Source organism: Pavona decussata, unplaced genomic scaffold (assembly GCF_977016875.1).
Source record: "Pavona decussata unplaced genomic scaffold, jaPavDecu1.1 SCAFFOLD_44, whole genome shotgun sequence".
NCBI classification, from domain to species: Eukaryota; Metazoa; Cnidaria; class Anthozoa; order Scleractinia; family Agariciidae; genus Pavona; species Pavona decussata.
Genome location: NW_028145466.1, coordinates 115,063 through 136,173, shown reverse-complemented (window position 1 = coordinate 136,173; position 21,111 = coordinate 115,063). Strand labels below are relative to the sequence as shown.

Genomic DNA, 21,111 nt, shown 5'->3' with positions numbered 1-21,111 from the left:
TTGGGTGCTAAACTTCCTCAAAATTTGCTGACCTTATCAGTTAAAGTGATATGATTTGTTTTGTAGGAAGCTGGAGTGACCATTACTGATCATCACAGTTCTTCAGAGTCTTTCTTGAAACATCTTGAAAATGAGGTCAGTAACCTGTGTCATATTCGTTCACCCAGATCTTGCTGTTAAACATTTAAAAAACAAAAAAAAGACTTGTCTCCTCATTGGCAGTAATCAAGATGAAGAGAAGTGATTCCTTGCGTTTTGGGGTGAACTAAGGGTGATATTTTAGCTACCAAATTAACCCAGCTAAGGTTTCAGAAAGTTCGTTGGAGGTAACCTTACAGTTCTAAATTTTTAAGGAACAACATCTTTTTCTGTCGTATTTTCTTATACCTAAACATGTAGCTAAATCCGTCCCGAACAGCTTAGGTGAAATGATCATGATATTGGAAAAATAATCGTTCGGCTTCCTAAGCCATTAGAGACCTTCAGATTTGACTTCGAGTAGTACGAGATTAAGTCAAGTACGAGTTCAAATTTCAAATCAGTCACATCCCCAGAACTCTCGCTCCTTCCCGTTGTTTACCAGCTGATAAGGAGACCCTAGAAACAAGATTGGTGTGACAAGCGGTTATCTAAACCGCGCAAACTAGATTTGAAAAGTCGTACTTGTACTCAATTCTGAAGGTCACTATTTTGTGCCCCTAAAGAGTAGCAAAAGGCTTCTTTTAAAATGAAACTCGGTAAGAAATGAATTCTTTTACTCCTTTTCACACACTAAAGGGAAGGAAATCACTTCTGCCGGTAACTTTCGAGCGATTTTTAAATATTCTTTAAATCGTACTAGAGCTTTCCAACTGAGCCTTTACCGTAACCTCATAGGTTAAACTGCGCGGGGGTTGCCCTGGCGACTGGGTCTGGATTGTGCCTCCCATGTCAGGCAGTGCCACAGGCGTTTTCCATCAGGTGAGTTGATTATAAAACTTCTCTCCTGTCTATTTTTTTGACAAAAGTTGTTTTTTCTTACCTAATAGAAGATTTTAATTCCACTGAAAGCAAAAAGAATCTTTTTGAACCAGCAAAGGGGAAGTGATTTTTTGGAATTATCCCGTTGTTTGGTCAAATATTTGCTCAATTAACATTTAAATACCCTGCTCATACAGAACAAGCCGCAACAAGTTATTACCAATCGTATCTAACTTTGAAAACGTCGCCCCACTTTTTCAGTTTAGTAGTATCCATCTTGGCCATCCATAACCAAAAACGTGTGTAAATACTTTGTTTCGGTGCACTACAGTACATTATCATTCACCACTAAAATTTCTCCGAGTCTCATTGGTTTAAATTGATCATGTGACGTGATAGTGTTCATCCGCGGAGAGACTATAGGTAATTTAAGAAACCACAAAGTCAACGCCAACATAGACCCTCGACAGAAAAACTGTGGTTTAAATAGCCATTTTAAAGGAAATATATATTTTTTTGGACTTTCAAAGTGTAACTGGAAATAGTTGACATTGGTCCTTATTATAGAATCGTCTAAAAGAATTTGATTACCACACTACGAAAGATCTGAATGTTCTTGTTTGTCTCGACAGGAAATGTTAAACTACTCCTTAAAGCCAAGCTATGAATACCAGGTAACTCAGAAAGAAACTTCAGTTATTAATTTACTTATGTTACTTATGCTTCTTTTTTCCTGTTATTTCAACGAAGTTAAGATTGTAAATTTAAGTTTCTCATACTGGTCTTCACCCTTCTCGTTTATTTATAGCTACTGATGCTGTTGCAGTTGTTGTTGTTGTTGTTGTTGTTGTTGTTCCCTTTTTTTGGTGGTGATGATGGTCTTGCTGTTGCTTATTGCTTATTATTGGTGATTGTTCCGTTGTTGTTGTTGTTGTTGGTGGTGGTTCTCCTTTTGTTGCTGTTCTAATTCCTGATAACTGGTCTGGTGTTTGATTTGTTTGATCTATTGTTCGAACAGTTGTTTTCTACCCACACTTGTTCCACCGCCATTGTTGCTGTTGTTTTCCTTTGCCAGCTGTTGTTATTTCTTTTTTTCTAGTTATATACTGTCGCTGCTGTTGTTGTTGTTATTGTTGTTGGTGGTGGTGGAGGTGTTATTGTTATTTTGTTTTGTTGTTGTTGTTGTTGCTGCTATTGGTACTGTTGTTGCTGTCGTTCTTGTTGTTGTTGTTGTTGTTGTTGCTGCTGCTATTGGTACTGTTGTTGTTGATCTAATGTCTATCCTGCACTGCGTGTGTGGAGTCCATGAGATAAACAACGGTAAACTATTGGATATCTCATGGTAAATGTAGTTCAACGGTCTTGCTGTTTTCTGTTGTAGGACGATCCATGGAAGCACCATAAATTAAAGAAAGACGACTCTGAAGATGGCTTTAAAAAGAAAGCTTCATTCAAGGAAGTAGCCAAGTGAGTTTAAACTTCAGTGCTTTTCTTTAAAATCCAAGGCTAGTGGCAATCTTTTTTAATTGACTCCCTTTGGAACTGAAACCGTAAGAGCCCCTTTATCTGTGGTCAATGGTAACAGTGGTATTTAGCGATCCTTTCAAACCCTGAAGAATAATTTCTTATTGCAGATGATTCACTGAAAAAAAAAACATTACCTCTATAACAAAACAGATCGTGAGCCATTCATTTTGTGTTGAAGGATTTGATGGTTTTGATTTGAAAAATCCTCAATCGCTAAGCAGATTAAAGATTATTTGTTTCTATAACAATGTTCTTTGCACCTCTAGTCTTATTTACAGAAGACTGTAATATTAAGTACATGTTTTTCCGCGAAGTCGTTCATCATCTTGATGCTGTCAAAATGTGCGTCAGAGGCGCGCACATTGCACTTCCGAAAAAAACTTGCCGTCATTTGTTCGTGTGGATCTCTTGTTTGCTTGGCCGACGCGTGCTCCCTGGGATTTCACACAAGTGGGTAAAACACTGTTAATTTTTATTATTTATTTTAATTTCTAGGGTGGTTAAATTCACCACAAAAATGATGAGCAAAGCGCTGGCTAAGAGACAGAAAGCCGTCATCCTTTACGCCACAGAAACAGGGAAATCCGAGAGATACGCGAAGATGCTGGGAGAACTCTTCTCATACGCTTTTGACCCGAAGGTAAGGTGTACACGTCATGAAATCGGAACAGCCGCCATCTTGGATGCGCCATCTTGGATTTTTTTAGAGGTCCTGATTTCTTTAATTTTTCATGACGTCATAAAATGGTTGTTGGATAAATATACTTTTGATTAAAAGCGAGGAGATGAGAGCCGAACTAACCTCGGGTAGCAGATGTTAGCTTTCTACGCTTGCGTTCTTTAACCCTGTTCCGACCAAGCTGTTTTGGTCTTTTGGAGCTAAAGCCCTGTCCAGGCTATGACAATAGGGACTTTACGCAATGACAACGGCGACGGCAACGACAACGCCGCAATACAATAGGTTTATTGAGCAAAAACAATCGCTTTGCAGGCGCGTTTTAAATTTTGCTACATTTCTTTGTCGTCCCCTGCAAAACAACAACGTGAAATGACCAAATTCAAGGTTTGTGGAGAACATGAACTCACGACGGCGAATTTTTCATTCTCTTTCTGAACACGAACACCACTTCTACCAATTTGGTTCCTGGGTAGTTCGTTTAACGAGTTTAACGAGTTGAAATAATCGCGAAGTAGCACAAACAAACATAAATTATATTTTTAAGTGACGTTTTCCTTGGCTTTGCCGTCGTCGCTGTTTAAGTTCCCTACTGAGACTCAGTTGAAGGTGGTACAGTATCTCCAAAGGAGATAGCCGAAGGGTTATTAGTGTTCGAATTCCGTGGGGGTCGATTCCACATCCCCCTTCCCCCCTTCCCTCCATTCCCCTGACTCAAGCGAGTACGCGAAGAGCAAGAGCCATAAGGACTATGATTGTTTCCCGTCAGGTCATGTGTATGGAGGAATATTCGCATCCTGACATTGAAAATGAACAGCTTGTTCTCATTGTGACGAGCACCTTTGGTAATGGAGATCCACCTGAGAACGGGGAGGTAAGTAGAAGACGTCTTTCTATATTTAGTTTATGATTTTATCCATGGACGTTAACTTTGGAATCCCTTTTATAGCATAGTTAACACTACCACGTCAAAGTACGTTTCAAAGCTTTTGAATAGTCACAATTTAGGGTTCCATCCACAGTCTCAAAGTTATAACAATCTTATACAGCATGAAAAACAGCGTTGTTTGAATGGTTACACTTTAGGGTTTCATCCACAGCCTGAAAAGTTGGAACCACGTTGTACAGCAAAATAAACAGCATCACAAGACGATATCGCTGAAAACCTTTGGCTTGAGACACAACACCAAATATTCATCTATTTCCATTTCAAATCTAGATTTAATAAAACTCCCGTTTTGCATCTAACAGGATCGTTTTAGATAGTCTAATTAAGCTAGCCTTGTAAAATTTACACACCTTCTCTTCTCAGGGATTCGCTCGGTACCTCTACGAACTCCGACATCCACCCGACGGGTAGGTAAATTTTCCCTATTCACTGTCTTCTTCCTTGAAAACTTTGGAGGGGCGGTAAATCAATTGTCATACAGGAAGAGGGACGATTTTATGCATTCGCAGATCTTTTCAAGATCTTTTGGTTGTGCAAATGTTACACAACATTCGATGCATTTTCTTCTTCCTTTTCATTGGCCGAGAGCAAACCATGTGACCTGCAAATAACAGCCCACAAATAATGGTCCGCTAATGCGCAATACTGCCCAACTGTGTTTTGCTGCAAATAATATTCTGCTCATGTATAATGAAACCACGCTGTTGTGTGAAAATGGCAGATCGCTTCCCTGAGCTGTCAGAGAGTGATTTGACTTTTTTAGTTGATCAAAATTATGAAAAACAAACTCGGTGATCGAATAATAAAACAATTATTGAACTCGGTTGTCGAAAAATATCGTGATTTGTCAGTGTCTCGCAGCTCAATTATTTGCTCGCCACTGACAAATCACGATATTTTGCTCAACTTCGTCCAATAATTGTTAAATGTTAATTGCTTCTTGTGTCATATGGCACTCTCGATCGTTAAGGGGTAACGGTAATCCTATTTCAAGTAATAGTTGCTGTTCCGAGTTCCTGTGAACCTCATTATGAAAGCGAGGCTAAGTGCAAAACTTTTCAGATGAAAATTAGTTTTGTTTGCATATGAATGAAAACTAATTTTCATAAGAAAACCTTTGCACTTAGCCTCGCTTTCATAATGAGGTTCAAAGCAACTCGGAAATGGTCTATTATTCCAATCTAAAGCATGCGTAACCGCATTTCCATATTTTCGTTTAGGAGTCGATACTCTCGCAAGACACTGAAGCGGCTCGGAAGCCTTTTGGTTCAGAAGGAGAAAGAAAGGTTCATTGATGTAAAGGACGACAGCCAACCACTGGCTAACCTCAGGTACGCTATACATTCGAGCTCCCGAAAGTAGAATCCCTTAAGACCAGTTTTGACTGCCTGGTTAGGAGAGATGTCCATTTAGTGGATAGTTAATCTGTAGTGTGTTTGTAGCTGGGACCGAGCAAGCGTCCACTTCTAGAGTAGTGACCGAACACCGAGCTTCGACTGTATTTTGATACCGTGTATTAAACAATTATCCCGCGAAATCGCGTGGAATGTCGCCCGACTCGGATACTTAGCCGACGAGGCCGTAGGCAGCAAGATTTAAAAGGATAGTTGTTTTATTATTCAACACATTGATAACAAAGCCAGTTTTATTGCAGAAAATCCGGAGACGATCTTTACTTTGCCATTTTTCTCCCCGGCACACGAAATTACAGAAATTATATCGCACGATATCTGTTGACTACGGACGACGAATATTCAGTGCACCATGTCCATATTTGGGCAGTGTTACAATGTGTTGAAAAATAACCTCGAATAAGTGCGTGTAGAGATTATTTTAAATTTTGGGTTTTCCGCTCGTTAAGATTCCATAAGAGGACATCTGCGTTTTGCAGAAATGAAAGCAGCTCGCGAGGTGGTGTGTACCTCCAGGTTCGTGTGCTAACCTTTATTTTTCCATAACCTCTAACGCTCAGGTACTCCGTGTTCGGCCTGGGCTCTAAGGCCTATCCAAATTTCTGTGCGTTTGCACGCTCGCTTGACAAGATCATCCGGGAACTTGGCGGGGAGCCGGTGTTGAAGATGGGAGAAGGAGATGAGCTGTGTGGCCAAGAGGAGTCTTTTAAAGTCTGGGCCAGGGACACGTTCAAGGTAAAATGGCTGGCAATTTGATGTAAACTCCCAAACCACCGTATGGCAACTTTCACTCTTGATACAGAAATAACGGAAAGACACAAAAAACAGAGGCTTTCGAAGAAGAGTTTTCATTCCCCCAAGGGGGGTGGGGGGGGTCCTTCCATATAAAAGGTACGGGGTTGATCATCGGAAATTTTGAATAGAACCCCTAAAAGGTACCTGTTTTGTTTTCTTTCGCTCAGAAACCAGACTTAATACCATCTATTAAGCGGTCAGTTGTCGAAGTCCCGAAAATTACTTCCCTTATTTACTGTAATCCTGACCTCCATTAAACGGTAACCTCTATTAAGCGGTCGCGGTCACGCTATACTAAGTCCCAACGAGCTGTTTCTATTGTCTTGACCTGTTTCAAACGGTCACTTTGTAAAAGTAAACCACTTAAATATTTTAATAGCGTGCCAGGCGATTAAGTTTCTTATGAGCTGCACAATCGTGGCGTTAACGTTTTCTTAGTCCGTTTCTATACCATGCTCTCCTTTGTCATACAATTTTATCGCCGAACTTTCTTAACCAAGTAAGTGATTTTTTGAGCGCTTCGGTGCATAAACTGTACACTAAGTTATAAAATTTTATATAGAATGTCGTTTTTATTGTGTTTGATATGTATTCTGTGCAACCTGTGTTAAGCGGTCACTTAGCCATTCCCCGAGGGTGACCGCTTAATACAGGTTTGACTGTACTACAAACGATACACAATTTGTTTGACTCTGATGATGACTTTCGTTCAGGTTGTCAAAACTTCAGTCAGTACCACCACCAAGAATCCTTCTCAGGGCTGTACTTACCCAGACGATCTCACTTCCTTGACTTATGCTAATTTGAACGGTATTATTCCCGTTCCCAGGCCGCCTGCGATTCGTTCTGTATCAGTGATGAGATAACAAAGCAAGCTACTCAATCCTTGGATGCTGTGCCTAGTGGCTGGGTACCAGGCCGCTTTCGACTGGTGGAGAGTACCGCAGCAGATGATGGACAAAATAAACTGGTTCAAGGTATTGTATACAACAGTACTATGCCAGTTCCGAGTTGTCTAGAGCCCTGAGGCCCAGAAAAGAGTAGGGAGGGAGGGTGGGGTTTCGAGCTGTCATTCGGATCTCCCCCTTTCCTACCCCCCTTCCATCACCTCCTCTTAAACTTGTTACAACTTCAGCTTCGTAACCGGTCAAATTATAATACAAGAGTGCATTTATTAAACGATAATTTATAATGCAAAGTCAAAAATGTCACCACTAGTAAATAACTAATAAGTAAATGGAAGTGTTACACTCCGAACTCCTACATCTGAAAAAAGGAAATTGAAACCGCGAGTGTATGCCTCTTTCAGCACAGGGTAGACATTGCAGAATTGTTAACAAATCGCTAACTTTCCTAGTTATTTAATCTTCCGTGCGTTTTTGTTTGTTGTTGCAGGTTTGTCCCACACTTGCGGGAAAACAGTGCGCTCTGCGACTTTGATGTCTGTGAAAAACTTGCAGTCTGCAGATTCCAGGTCGGTTAGGTTAATAACAGTACGAAGTACAGTGAACTCTCCCTTTATTGCGGACACCCTCGGGACCGCAAGTTACTGTCCTTAATAGTGAGTTTCTTTAGAAACTAAAATATCCATCGCTCAATTCACCGATTTCTATTCATGTGGTTGTATAACAGTCAATAGGGCCATTTATACGAGAGAAATTAGTCCGCGGATAAATAATCCGCGGACTATTGAGGCCGCGAACTGACTCGTGTAAATGGTACAAAATGGACTGTTCGCGGCTCATTTAAGCCGCGCTCAAAACCCCCGGCTTAAATAAGCCGCGAACAGTCCATTTTGTACCATTTATACGGGTCAGTTCGCGGCCTCAATAGTCCGCGGATTATTTATCCGCGGACTAATTTCTCTCGTATAAATGGCCCTATTATCATCATCTTCATCATAATCATCCTCACCGTCAAATATGACCGTCACAGAGTGTCTCTATTCACTCCTCTTTTTGTCTACCTGTGTAGTCGATCCACCATCTTAGTTCAGTTCAAGACAGACAAGAACGCCGAGTTGCAATACAAACCTGGAGATCACGTGGCTATTTTTCCGGCCAATCGTTCTGAGTTGGTGCAAGCATTGATTGACAGATTGTCCGGTGACGTCGATCCAGATTTACCAATTGTTGTCGAAGCCTTACGTGAAATCAAAGGTAAGCAAACTAACTGGTGCTTTGGTAAGTCATGAAAAGACTTCGAGTAAGTTGAGTATGATCCGTCTCCATAATACAAACCATTAAAGGAAACTTGTCCAGGTAACTTTTAATCTCGTAAGAGTGTTGATAAGTACTGAAAGGAAGACGATCCTTTTTCGAGAAATTACCTAATTACCTAAATTACTAAATAACTTAAAAGTACTTGCAGACTGAAGAATCTTATTCACAGCCTCCAAAGCTAGAACGGTTTGTACAACACGATCAGCACCTTCACATGAACGTACTTTCATTTGAATCAGCAAAATTAAAGGGTTTGTCATCAGTCAAAAGTTACAACCACATTAATGATTGTCCCTACGTGAAATCGAAAGAGCGAATGATCATTCAAAGATACTTTTGTGTATCCATTGGCTGTCCAAAAATTCAAGTACGCTGACGTCCGGTCTTATTTCCTAACAATAATGTAAAACGGACACGATTGTCGCCACGATTTGACCAGGACATCAGCATCATCATCCCCCTCTTGAAACGTGAACTATAATTCAGGGCCTTATCACCATCACATTCATTTGTTTAGAGCCACCTGCCGCAAATGTGCAGCGAATGTGCAACTGGAAATGTTAATCATCTGTTCTGTGTTGCGGACGTTTATATTTCATCTGCAATTTTTTTTAGGACTTTTTGGCAAAACCAAGAAATGGGAGGCATTCACGCGTCTTCCTTCTCCGATCACCGTACGAGAAGCTTTGTCCCGTTACCTTGACATCACCAGTGTGCCTTCACCACAGTTTATTCAATTCCTGGCCACAATGGTAAGTTGTGCTCCGGGAGGGGACTCCCACATAAAAGTGATGGCGTCAGGAGGTGATCTTCGGAATTTTGAACTAACCCCTAAACGGTACCAGAATTCTGTTTTGTGGGCGTGGTCTGAACAATGTTTTTACCCCTAAGAGGTACCGAATCAGTTGACTGACATTTACCTCCTCTCAAGCTTCGGTTCAATACCCTAAAAGGTACCACCATACCTCTGACGGAAGACATTTTAGATTTTAGCACCCTAAGGGGTACCAAACCACGAATCTAAGCCCCTAAAAGGTACAACGATCACGCTGTCACTTTTATATGGGAACACATACTACACAACACCACAGGAAATAGTGCTTTTATAAGTTGGATTTGAATGGCCACACTTGAAGATTTCATTGACACACTAAGACCCTTGTACAACGTAGTTAATATGATCACAGGAAACCACTCCTCAGTGGCTTTCGTTTGAATGGTCACACTTTAGGATTTCATCCACAGACTCAAAAGTTACAATCAACTTGTACAAAACACAGGAAAGTACAACAGAAAACCTTGTACATGAGTTATCACATCTGCAATGGTTTTCCTTCCTTGAAACAAACTCATTCTATTTATCAGAATGAAAATTTTCAGTTAAATATTTCTAACCTCAGTTTAAACTGATGTCGACATTTTTGCTATTTTCAAGGCTGCTGACAAAGAAGAGAAAGTCAAACTGGAAGTCCTTGCCGAGGTAAAGTTTTTATTTACATCAAATCGCCCTTTCAGTAACAAGTTACTGTCTCGATAGTAGAGATTTTTTTCTGAGGTACTTTGCATGTAAATACAGTCCTTTGTGTGCCTACTTTTGTTACTGCGCATACGTTCTGCGCATCTAGAGGTAATTCGGGTTTCTTTTGGGTGGTGCCTACTAATGCAGGGATATTTTTGCGCGGATTAAAACTATGCGGAGAAAGCAGAGCTTAGCAAGTGCTCTTAGTACCCAAAACGAAAATTAGGGGTAACGATGCATTTTTCAGAGAAGCTTCAAATTGGAAAAAAAATGCCATACATTGATTTGTATTTTAGTGCTTCAGAGAATAATTGTTGCTTAATTATCTCTAAAAATGTCTCGCTATCCCCAATTTTCTTTTTGGATTCCAGTAGCCCATACTAAGATCTGCTTTTCCCGCATAGTCATAAACGGTGCGAAAATACTGCTGTATTAGGAGGCACCGTCCTTAACTAAACGCTTTTCTTGCGTCAACTCTCTCTCAGGGCAATAACCGATACGAGGACTGGAAATTTGAGAATGAATGTAACATTTTGGAAGTGCTGGAAGATTATCCTTCTCTTAAAGTTCCTGTGGACTTGTTGCTTACTCAATTACCGCTGTTGCAGCCGGTGAGTGCCTCCTGGGACAATCTTGACTGTAACGTCAAGGAAACGCGTCATAAAAACAATTAAGTCATCTTATTTAACTTACTTAGCAATCATTTGAACTCGTTTGATTTGCCTAATATGGCCGAACTATCAAGGAACTGAATTTGTGAGGACTACGGCACTCAGAATAGCAGTTCTTAGAAACGCATTCTTCATAAAACAATGTCCCAATGCTTTTGCAAGAGAAAGGGCAGCAGGTATGGATCAAAATTAAAAGAAATAAAAGACCTTTCGCGAAAGGTTTTAAGCCTTCTTAAAACTATCAACAGAGGTTTGCCGTTTTTCTTTTGCTTGGTGATGTTCTCGTTGCCGTCGCCGTTTGTCTGTAGCACATCTCATCTGTTTCTTTGCGATACCATACATGCCGTTCTTGACTGAAAGTATTCTCTCGTGAAGATAACAAATAATCGCTTTGTATCGCTTGCATGGGTGTAAATTGCCTCGGAAACATGTCCTTTAGGGCCATAAAAATTTAGGACTATAAAAATCTGTTGTTTGCGACATGCCTAAGATACGAATTGCATCGTGTGCAATTTAAAACCTACAGTTTATGAAGGATAGTCGGGCACTTCTAGTAAAGTGTCTCTTGTGGAGAATTCTTGTGAATGTTGGTCACAACATTGAAAATTGTTACAGCAATTCGCATGGTGATTGCATAACTCTTTTCCCATTGAAAATTCTCGCTTTAGGTGCTCATCTTAATGGAATTTACCCATAAGTATCAGTATCTAAAGAAGAACATTTCTGGGAACTTCTGTTTCTTATTTTTCTTTCAACAGCGCTTCTACTCCATCTCCTCGTCACCAGACCTCTTTCCCGGTGAAGTTCATCTCACAGTAGCAGTTGTTCAGTATAACAAGAAAGGTATGAGCTTTACTGATCTGAAGCTAGTTGAGTGAGTTGAAATAAGGGAAATAACTTTTCGCTCGAGCGGAAGTTCGAGATAACGGGGTCCTACTGTAGCAATACTACTTGTCGCTTCATGCTGGGTATCCCGTGATAGACTAGCATCCCAATCAGGGAGAAGTAGTGATACTCCAAGTCACTTCATACTGGGTATCCTGTGATGTATAAGTATGAACTTGAGTCCGAAGAACTGCAGCTCACAAATCTAAGATTTAGATTACAAAGATGCGGGATTTAATAGAGATTTGTGAAATGCAGTTCTTCGGACTCACGTTTATACTAGTAGCAATACTCCTTGTCACTTCATCCTGGGCATCCTGTGATGGACTAGCATCCCATCCAGGGGGGAGTAGTTATACTCCAAGTATCTTCATGCTGGGTATCCTGTGATGGACTAGCATCCCATCCAGGAGGGAGTAGTAATACTACAAGTATCTTCATGCTGGGTATCCTCAGGAGCTTATGACCCTGGTATCCTGTGATGGTCTAGCATCCCATTCACGGGGGAGTAGCAATACTAAAGTATAAACGTGAGTCCGAAGAACTGCAGCTCACAAATCTAAGAAAACGCGTTATGTTAAGGCTGTGTGGGCTGACTGTGGTCCAAGGACAACTTCATCACTGCTCCATAATATAATTTACTTTTAGGTGGGAAAGGTCCATTACATCATGGCGTGTGCTCTACTTGGCTGAACGGATTAAAGCCTGGAGACGAAGTGCCTTGTTACGTCAGACAGTGAGTACAGATCAGCTACATAATAGTAATTATTTCTAATTCTTTAGCGCCATTGTCCTTGTAGTTCTTCCGATTGAGCAGCCCCTCAGTCTTGCGTTCTTTGTCAAATAAGCACGCCTCGTACTGTCATGAACACTGAAAAAAAATGGAAGTGAAGAAAACACCATTTCATATATTGAAACTGAAGATGAGAGAATTTAAAAATAGAAGGCCACCGCATTTGTGTACGCAACTTAAGAATTCCAACTGTGGCTTTCGCCTATTTGGAAACTCTGGGGCACTCTTAAAGAGAAAAATGTCTTACGTGGTTAAAAACCTTTATAAATTATAAATTAGAATAAATGTTTCGTAACTAAGATTTACGTTTTTCATGTTTTTCTGGAGATGCCGTAGTTGACGTCTCCGACATTTCGATCTGAACACCAGTTGTGATTTTCTTCCTTGTTTTCGATTCTCGGCTGCTTTTAAACTGCTAATGCGGTTGATTTTCCCTTAATTTCATTCACTGTGCCTCGGGATACCCTGTATTCAAGCCTTTTCTCTGCTGACAGGGCATTTTACTCCACGCTGTTTCTCTCCACCCAGGCCAGTAGAAAGGGGTGTTGCTGAAAGTGATTTATACTCTAGAAACCGTGTCAAGATTCTGGCCGTTTGTGTCCCATGTAAAACTTAACCCTTTTCACGTTTCGCTTTAATAGAGCCCATACCTTCCATATGCCTGAAGACGGAACAGTTCCAGTCATCATGGTGGGGCCTGGGACGGGCATAGCTCCGTTCCGAAGCTTTTGGCAACAACGTCAGTATGACGTCATCAACAAAGCCGCTCCGAGACCAAGGGTCCATGACGTCACACCAGACTCAAGCCCAGTTCTTCAGCGACGTGACTTTGCTGTGGCCAGCGGCAATTTTTTGAATCCTGCAGGGAAATGGGGCTCGATGTTGCTGTTTTTTGGATGTAGGAATTCCCAACAGGATTGCATCTACAAGGATGAAATGAAGAAAGCTAAAGAGGAAGGTGCCTTGACAGAGACTCATTTTGCATTTTCACGCGAACCTCAACAGCCAAAGGTGGTTTACACACAACTAGCTATTCGTCGGCGCGACAGCATCGGAGCGCGAATCGTATATTTATCTGGCCGACAATCTGAAAGATACTGCGACGTCAATCAAAATTCAAATTAGAAATTTGGTTAAAAGTTATCACCCCAGTGTACTTAAAGTGTCAATGAGTGTCTCTGGTCATAGGTGGACTGAGTCAGAACGGATTCAAACTTGAAAAACGTAAGCCTAACCTTTTTCAAGTTCTCGCAGTTTTGTTTTCAAGACGCGCTAGACCAGATCAAGAATTGCCATCCTTTCCAGAAGTCAGTTGATTTCTTTGTCTCGGTGTTTTAGAATTATTTGTGTAACTAAGTGAAGGTATGTTTCCACCCATGTTCACCAAAAAAGGTCAGAATCCCCGTGATACTTCCTCTTTAGCAATCTTAGTGCTATAGACAGATTTTAAACTTCATTCCCGTTCTTAGGAAGGTTCGTTCATCCCTTGATTGATATCCTTTTGGACGTCCAGTCATTTCAGTGGAACTGGGTTAATTTATATTTTGTGATATTTTTGTGTCAATTAGAAATACGTGCAAGACATGTTGAAGGAAGAGGCATTTGACATTTGTGAAAAACTCCTCAGCCAGCAAGCGCACTTTTACGTGTGTGGTGATGTAAAAATGGCGGACGATGTTTGTAGAACCCTGCAGGTAATTTTGAGAATTTCTTCTATTTCTTTCTGTTTTATGCAGAGTGACATGTGACTTGCGCCAATTGCGAGTGTGTAGTAGAAAAAAAAAATGATTCCAGTTATGAATGCAATCGTTTATGATTACAAAGACCTGGACAAGATTTGAACCCATGACCTACGCGTTCCCCGTGCAATGCTCTACCACTTGAGTAAAGCGGTTTTACGTTGACAAGTTTTTATTTGCTGTAATCCAGCAATGTCAATGGTTGAGGAAAGGGGGTGCAGGCAGAGACCACCATCTAGTCTGTGGTTTGGTGGGTCCTGTTTGAGTACAGTAGTTTTCCCACTTCCCTTAAACCCTAACCTCTGCACCTCTTTTGCCATAAGTGCAAAGTCGACTTCAGACTTTTCACAGAGTTCCTGAAAATAAATGAAGACGAAAAGGGTAAAAATTTTACCCATTATTTACAAAGCGTTGCAATTAATTTTTTAGAATTTGCTGCAAGAGTACGCTGCCATGTCTCAACAAGAAGCGCAGGAAACAGTTGATAAACTGAAGGTAAGTTGTTGAAGTAGCCATCTTAAATCACTAAATTCTTTCTTTCTTCCTCTTTCTGGTCCAACGTTGTCCCCCGCTCTCCACCTTCTTCTTTTTTAACAGTACGTTCACGTGTTATTGTTGGTCTTTCAGTGTATCCTACTTATAGCTGAAGGCTTATTAATTTGGAGAAGATTTCGTTACGATACCTTGGTCCTAAACTGTGGGGTAATCTTTCCAGAAAGAAGACACTCGCGAGCAATCTTTGAAATGCTTTTAAATCGCAAATAAGAGCGTTCAAGATGGACGAATGGCTGCCATCTATGCAATTCTTAGTAATTTTTTAAATAGTTTTTACATAATTATCTCATAGTTACTTAGATGAGGAATTTGGGGATCAGTTCGGGGTCGGGAATCATTTTAGGGCCTGTACAGATCTCCCTCTGCTAAATACTTTTAGACACGTAAACAAAGTTCATTCATTCATTCTTAATTTTAGTCTTAAGGCTTTTCATCTGGAAATGAAAACGTTTCAGCGATAGTGTAGGTTAAGGGCACATAGACGAATCCGTCCATCATCACACAAAAAAAGGAGCGAATGAAAGTAAAAACTATGTTTAGAACACGAGGAGAACGTGGATGTGCCAAGGAACAGATTGCAGTGGCCAGGCAGCATATTATCTCCTGTGCTATTAACGTTTGTCTTTCAGAGTCCATAGCGGAGTCGGCAATAAAGAAAAGAAGGTTCTGTTCTCTTTCCGGATGCCTTCCATGTCGTTTCCATTCATCACGACACCGGTAGCATAACCCTTCCCCCCCCCCCCCGCCAGTTTTAATGTCAGCAGGTCTGTTTATAATTATCTTTCTTCTTTGTTCATTTTAGAGAACCGGTCTGTATCACGAAGATATTTTCGGAGTGACGTTGAAGACACGAGAGGTGACAACCCGCGTGCGATCAGCGGCAAAAAGGTTCGTTGTTTTACTATCTTTATTGATATAACGCGCGAACTCATGGTTCATAGCAAGTTCCACTCTCAAGAACGGAGCTTCGCCCCAGCATTCCGGGGTAAAAAATTGTGCCCATGTCAGAGTTTCGTGTGTGAATAAATGGCCAATCCGGTATGGTGTTTGTGCCGGCGCTAAGCTATCCGGTATAGTATGGGGATAGGCGAAGTTTTCTCATTTCAGTCCAGTTTTCAACTTACGAATTCACGCGTTTTTAAAAATTGTAGTAACAGTGCCCTGTGCATATTTTACCTTAAATGTTATTGTTCTTTTGAGTTTGAGATCATGTTTTATTTCTCTCTATAGATCCATGGAATATTTCAAGCATCCAAAAAAAGTAAGTCGTGCATAAAATATGGGCGAAAGATCTGTACGCATGTTTTCAAGTAGGTCCAATTTTTAAAGTATGCTACTACAAAACATCAGAACGGCATTATCATTTAGCAAATGAGCTGGCCTTGTCAGGAAGCTGGTATATTGGAAGATAATACTCGCGTTAGATGTGGATAACCTTTCCCTCTCGAAAGTTAAAATTGCCGTTACTCGCAATAACTCTTAAAACATAACTATAGCCAAACAAAAAATATAGCCCTATATCCTTAAATAACAGCTCATCACGTTCAACAAGCTGTAACTCTTTAAACAAGGCCTCGCACTATAAAAAGAGAGTTCATTGCTTCAACGTCTTAGTAATGATGGCAGACGAATTTAGAAACAAGAATGTGATCTGTGTGGGTCTGGCATTTCAAGAAATAAAGCCAAACAATCACAGGAATATTTTTTATGAAAAATATTCTAGTTCAGCCGTTACAGCTCTTGGTTTTTCATTCAGTCAATATCCTATTATGTCTATCCACACTTCTATAGTGTGGGTCCGTGGTAAACTGTTATGATCTAAAAGCATCAGTTTCACTTGAACCATTTAGCTTCCGTCTCTATGTGTAAGTTTACGCACATTTTAGAAGTCATTTTCTAATGTTTCTTTACGTATCTTTAGAAGCACCACAGTGAAACTACCCTTGACGAGGATGGGAGCGAAGAGTGAGTAAGCAAATGCTATTAATTATATCAGATTCTGCTGGGTCGGGTCGGACGTGCACTCAACGGAAGCTTTGGTATGGAGGTACAATTGGGCTCCGTAAACCCTTGACAACGGGCTTCGATTTTCCTTCCCTATTTAAGGACGGTGCCTACTAATACCGAAGTATTTTTGCGCGGTTTATGACTATGCGGGAAAAGCAGATCTTAGCAAGGGCTATTGGAATCCAAAAGGAAAATTCGGGGTAACCACGCATTTTTCAGAGATAATTAAGCAATAATATCTCTAAAAAGCGCCAAAATATAAAGCAATGTATGGGATTTTTTTCCTAAATTGAAGTTTAATTATCAAAAGCATTTGCTAAGTTCTGCTTTCTCCATATAGTTTTAAACCGCGCAAAAATATCCCGGCATTAGTAGGCACCACCCATAGGAAACCCGAGTATCTCGCGATGCGCAGAACGTATGCGCAGTAACAATAGTAGGCACCGTCCATAAGGCGGAATGTTTCGTTTTGGGGTCCTGGTTAAGACATTCAAGGGATAACGTTGTAGTTTTCCAATGAGAAGAGAAAGTTCTGCCTGTTTAACAATTCCGTTTATAATCATTTGGAACAATAAATCTCCTTTTTAAAAAGGTACTTCATTTAAGACAACAGACCGAGTGAAGTTGTACAAGTTGTTAAGGCCCGAAGTTGTTAAGGCCCGAAGACCCTGAAATTCCTGCTGCACCATCCCTATTCCTTTTGAACGTGTTAAGGATGGTGCCCTACCCTTTTAGGACGGTGCCTTCTTTTTTAAAGAAAATGTCATACATTGAAATAAATGTTATGGAATATTTTAAACCTGGACCCAGTTGTTCAAAGCCCGATTAAACTAATCCTGGGTTAACGTGAACTTTGATTCGAGTTTAATTACGACTAATCTACAGGGTCCCACTGAATACCATTTTCGTGATGTGGGCTCCCTGTATAAAGATTGTTATTATTATTATTATTATTATTATTATTATTATTATTATTATTATTATTATTATTATTATTTTTTTTTTTTTTTTTTTTTTTTTTTTTTTTTTTTTTTAATCAATAAAGATATTTCCAAAACATTTTTGTCCTTCATTTTTTACTTCTACTTTTCTTTGCCATTAGCTAAATATTCGATTTTAAAGACATATTCAACGAGATAGATGAAAACCTCGATTAACTTTTAATCGAGGATTAGAGTTAACCGGCTTTCGAAGAACCCGGCCCTGGTGAATAAATGAGTATTACATCATTCTCATTCATTCACTAGGCTTAACATATTCCATCACATTTATTCGATTGCGCATAAGCCACACATGACATTCCAATCCTAGCAGTATAAAGCATGTTTGTCCCATGAACCTAGTTTAATGGCCTTAGCTCCCACAAGTCTCCTGTAGCTAAGTGGTAGAGCATCTGAACTAGTAATCGGAAGTTCTAAGGTTCGACTCCTGATAGGAGCACTGGAATTTTTTTTCCGAGTGTGCCTGTGTCATTTACTGAATATGTCATTCTCATGTCATACATTGTTATGCATTTAAAGCTTTTAAGAATAATTGTTGCGTCGTTATTTCTGAAAATTGCGTGGTTACCTCCAATTTTCTTTCAGGATTCCAGTAGCCCATACTAAGATCTGCTTTTCCCGCGTAGTAAACTGTGCAAAAATACCTCTGTATTAGGAAGCACCTTCTTTAAGGAGAAATAAAGAACTGTTCCTCGGAGCATTCTTTATTAGCACCTTATCAATGTCAATAGCTTTTAAGGGTAATGAATTTCAAGAAAATAGAGCCATATGTATATGACTTTTTTTAGGATTATAGGAAACGTAAACTTCAAGTGCATCATATTTCGTGAAAATATCATTACTGTTTTATCACCATGTTGAAAAAATTATGCATTCAATGGAGAATGCTTGCTGTTCCTTTTGCCTTTTTTTTTTTGGTTAAAGAGTGTGTGCACGACGACCATGTTGGAGGACCGAAACAATACAATGATTTTCCTTTGGGAAATATATTCTATTTTTATGCAAATATCTTCTATATTTTTAGTCCTCCAACATGGCCGCCGTTCACACACTCTAAAGGAGAAGTATCACAGTGGTAGTTAATCAAATTGATAGAGGTATTTTTTTCAGTCATTGACACAGGCATACCTGGAAGGTTATAGGTTCGACTCCTGCGGGAGAAATCGGATTTTCTTTTTTCGGGTAAGCCTGTGACACTGACTGAAGAATACATTTACATCAAATTTGTAGTTCACTGTTTTTAAAAGGAGGTGAAAGTTAAACTGCCTACGCTTTCTTTTTTAACAGAGCCGACGTGCCTCTAAGAAGAGCTGTTGTATCGGCAGCGTATTAGCCCGTTGAGGCTGAATAGAGAAAGGACGATAACACATTGCTAAAGAGGTTTCGTGACTGTGGCAATGGTTTGGTTAGTGAATTAGGGACGCAAGAACCAAACTAGTTCAAAATGTATAAAGTTATGTATCGGTAACTTCCAGCAATGGCCTTCCCCTTGGACATGACTGGGTATTTCCTCGCATTCCATTCTCGGGCAGCAGATTTTGACCTTAACAAATCGCAGGTTCTTTGAATAGTGAGTTTTCCCAAACAAAAACTAGAAATTAATAGTAACTAGCTCGAAGCAAGCTGTAGTAAGTTAGAGATCCACAGAAACAATAAAATTAGAAAAATACAAAGGAGAAGCACTTTTTCTACTCCTTTAGTGTGCCTCGAGTTAACTTTCAGTAGTCAAAAACTACGCTGTGGAGCATTGAACAACTCGATAGTCGAGGAATAACTAGCAACTTTGTTGATAAAAACCATAAAAATTTTTAGACCCAGGACGTGGTGGGCATTGCTGGAAGTAACTGATGCATAAAGCTAGCTAGGATGTTACATCCAAATACCTTTTTATCTATGCAACACAATGATGTTCGCAAACCGTACATTGTAAGAGATCGTCATTGCAATTGTGCTGCCCTATTTATCAGACCTCAGTACGCCGACAGCTTATGTAGTGACCACCCCCTCCCTCCGTGAGGAGGAGGGCACTCCTGATAATTTTTGGTGCGGTTGTGCCGCCTCGTCCTTCAAACCCTGACCCTATTTCAGGCAAAAAGATGTCGTTTTCAAAATCCATTTTCAGATCCAGCCTCCGAAATTCATACCCATTCTCAGAAAAGGCCTGTAAATCCGTACCCATTTTCAGACCACGCCTCTAAAATCTATTCCCGTTTCTATAAGATCAGTACCCATTTTAAGACTTCAGACCAAAATGGCTCAAACATCATACCCCTTGGGGTGGCACATAACTATATAGCGTATGCAAGTGCAGCGCCTGAAACGCTTTTTTGCCAAAGATCTACTGCTCTTGTAATGCAGTCAGGCAAATAAGTGCTTTTACGTCGAGAAAATAAAAGGAATTCTTAAGCGAACACGCTAAAAAATAAAGGATAGATATAATATTGCTGTATTTAAATATTTACAATTATCAACAACTGTCGTGTTGTATGCTTAAAATAATATAATATTTGTTAGGATTTATTGAAATAAATTGCAAAGTAGAAAGAAGATACATTTATTACCTGTACACCAGAATAGAAAGCTTGGGTGCTTACCATTTACGCAAACCACCTGGATGGAAATTTTCGGCATCAATACAAAATTATTTAGCTTGTCTTAACAGAAGATGGATAACATGCAAAGTGTATGAACATCAGCTGTAAATCCCAAAATGAGTAATAAAAATGCGTCACTTTGAACAGGAGCCCATAATTTCAGAAGTACTCCAAATGGAATGATGCATACCATTTGATTTTCCAACTGGAATTTCCGGGTTTTCCAGGTAAATGGTAAGCACCCCTTGAAATATATGTACTCCATTCCGTGAATATTATAGGAGTATCAATATTGGATACTTATACCACGCCATAGAGCGGTTTTCAATTGAGTGTCGAAAGTAATGTGGCGTTTGCTTTGCATTGAGGTTGCTTCACTACGCTCTGTGCTTGGTTAAAAAAGATTGTCCCACCTTCTCGACCAATTACAATCCAAAACAAAACAAATGGTCACGTGCTTGCACACATTTCCCCGCGCTTTTGCCCAATGACGTGCATTTGCTTCAAATTCCGATTGGTTCGTTCTGTTGCTTACGATTGCTGTGATTGGTTTAGCGACTCCTCGATTGAAAACTGCTGTGGTGTGAGTAACAACATTACGTTTAAAATTCTATTGTGTAGAATATTGAAGTCTTCAGGATCAAGAAAGACAACTTAATCTTGCAAGCCCTAATACAGTAATGACCAGTCTATGTTTTCTCTTTGTAGAATCAATTCATGATGAAACATGCAGGTCTAAAGAATAGAGAGAATGATCATTTAACTCAAATAATTGTGATGTTTAAAATACTACGGGGTGCGGGAAA

General features: G+C 40.0%; 1 protein-coding gene across 8 annotated transcripts in view; it reads left to right on the top strand.

The window, feature by feature from the left end:
• The window catches only part of LOC146482682 (nitric oxide synthase, salivary gland-like), an 83,632-nt gene extending 63,341 nt beyond the window's left edge, over positions 1-20,291 (top strand). For 5 of the 8 annotated variants that reach the window (XM_085106752.1, XM_085106748.1, XM_085106750.1 and 2 more), the window contains 24 exons: positions 67-135; positions 877-960; positions 1,593-1,634; positions 2,342-2,427; positions 2,983-3,127; positions 3,933-4,037; positions 4,476-4,519; positions 5,333-5,443; positions 6,085-6,259; positions 7,149-7,296; positions 7,715-7,793; positions 8,294-8,478; positions 9,157-9,293; positions 9,977-10,021; positions 10,546-10,671; positions 11,490-11,574; positions 12,265-12,352; positions 13,051-13,420; positions 13,978-14,103; positions 14,578-14,643; positions 15,506-15,591; positions 15,934-15,964; positions 16,626-16,672; positions 18,999-20,291. In XM_085106752.1, coding sequence (XP_084962878.1) covers positions 67-135; positions 877-960; positions 1,593-1,634; positions 2,342-2,427; positions 2,983-3,127; positions 3,933-4,037; positions 4,476-4,519; positions 5,333-5,443; positions 6,085-6,259; positions 7,149-7,296; positions 7,715-7,793; positions 8,294-8,478; positions 9,157-9,293; positions 9,977-10,021; positions 10,546-10,671; positions 11,490-11,574; positions 12,265-12,352; positions 13,051-13,420; positions 13,978-14,103; positions 14,578-14,643; positions 15,506-15,591; positions 15,934-15,964; positions 16,626-16,672; positions 18,999-19,044 — 2,526 coding nt within the window. In that variant the 3' untranslated portion in view covers positions 19,045-20,291. Of the gene's footprint in view, positions 1-66; positions 136-876; positions 961-1,592; positions 1,635-2,341; positions 2,428-2,982; positions 3,128-3,932; positions 4,038-4,475; positions 4,520-5,332; positions 5,444-6,084; positions 6,260-7,148; positions 7,297-7,714; positions 7,794-8,293; positions 8,479-9,156; positions 9,294-9,976; positions 10,022-10,545; positions 10,672-11,489; positions 11,575-12,264; positions 12,353-13,050; positions 13,421-13,977; positions 14,104-14,577; positions 14,644-15,505; positions 15,592-15,933; positions 15,969-16,624; positions 16,673-18,998 lie in introns of all 8 variants that reach the window. The other 3 variants (XM_085106745.1, XM_085106744.1, XM_085106746.1) reach the window with 3 other exon arrangements.
• Positions 20,292-21,111: the final 820 nt, after the last annotated feature.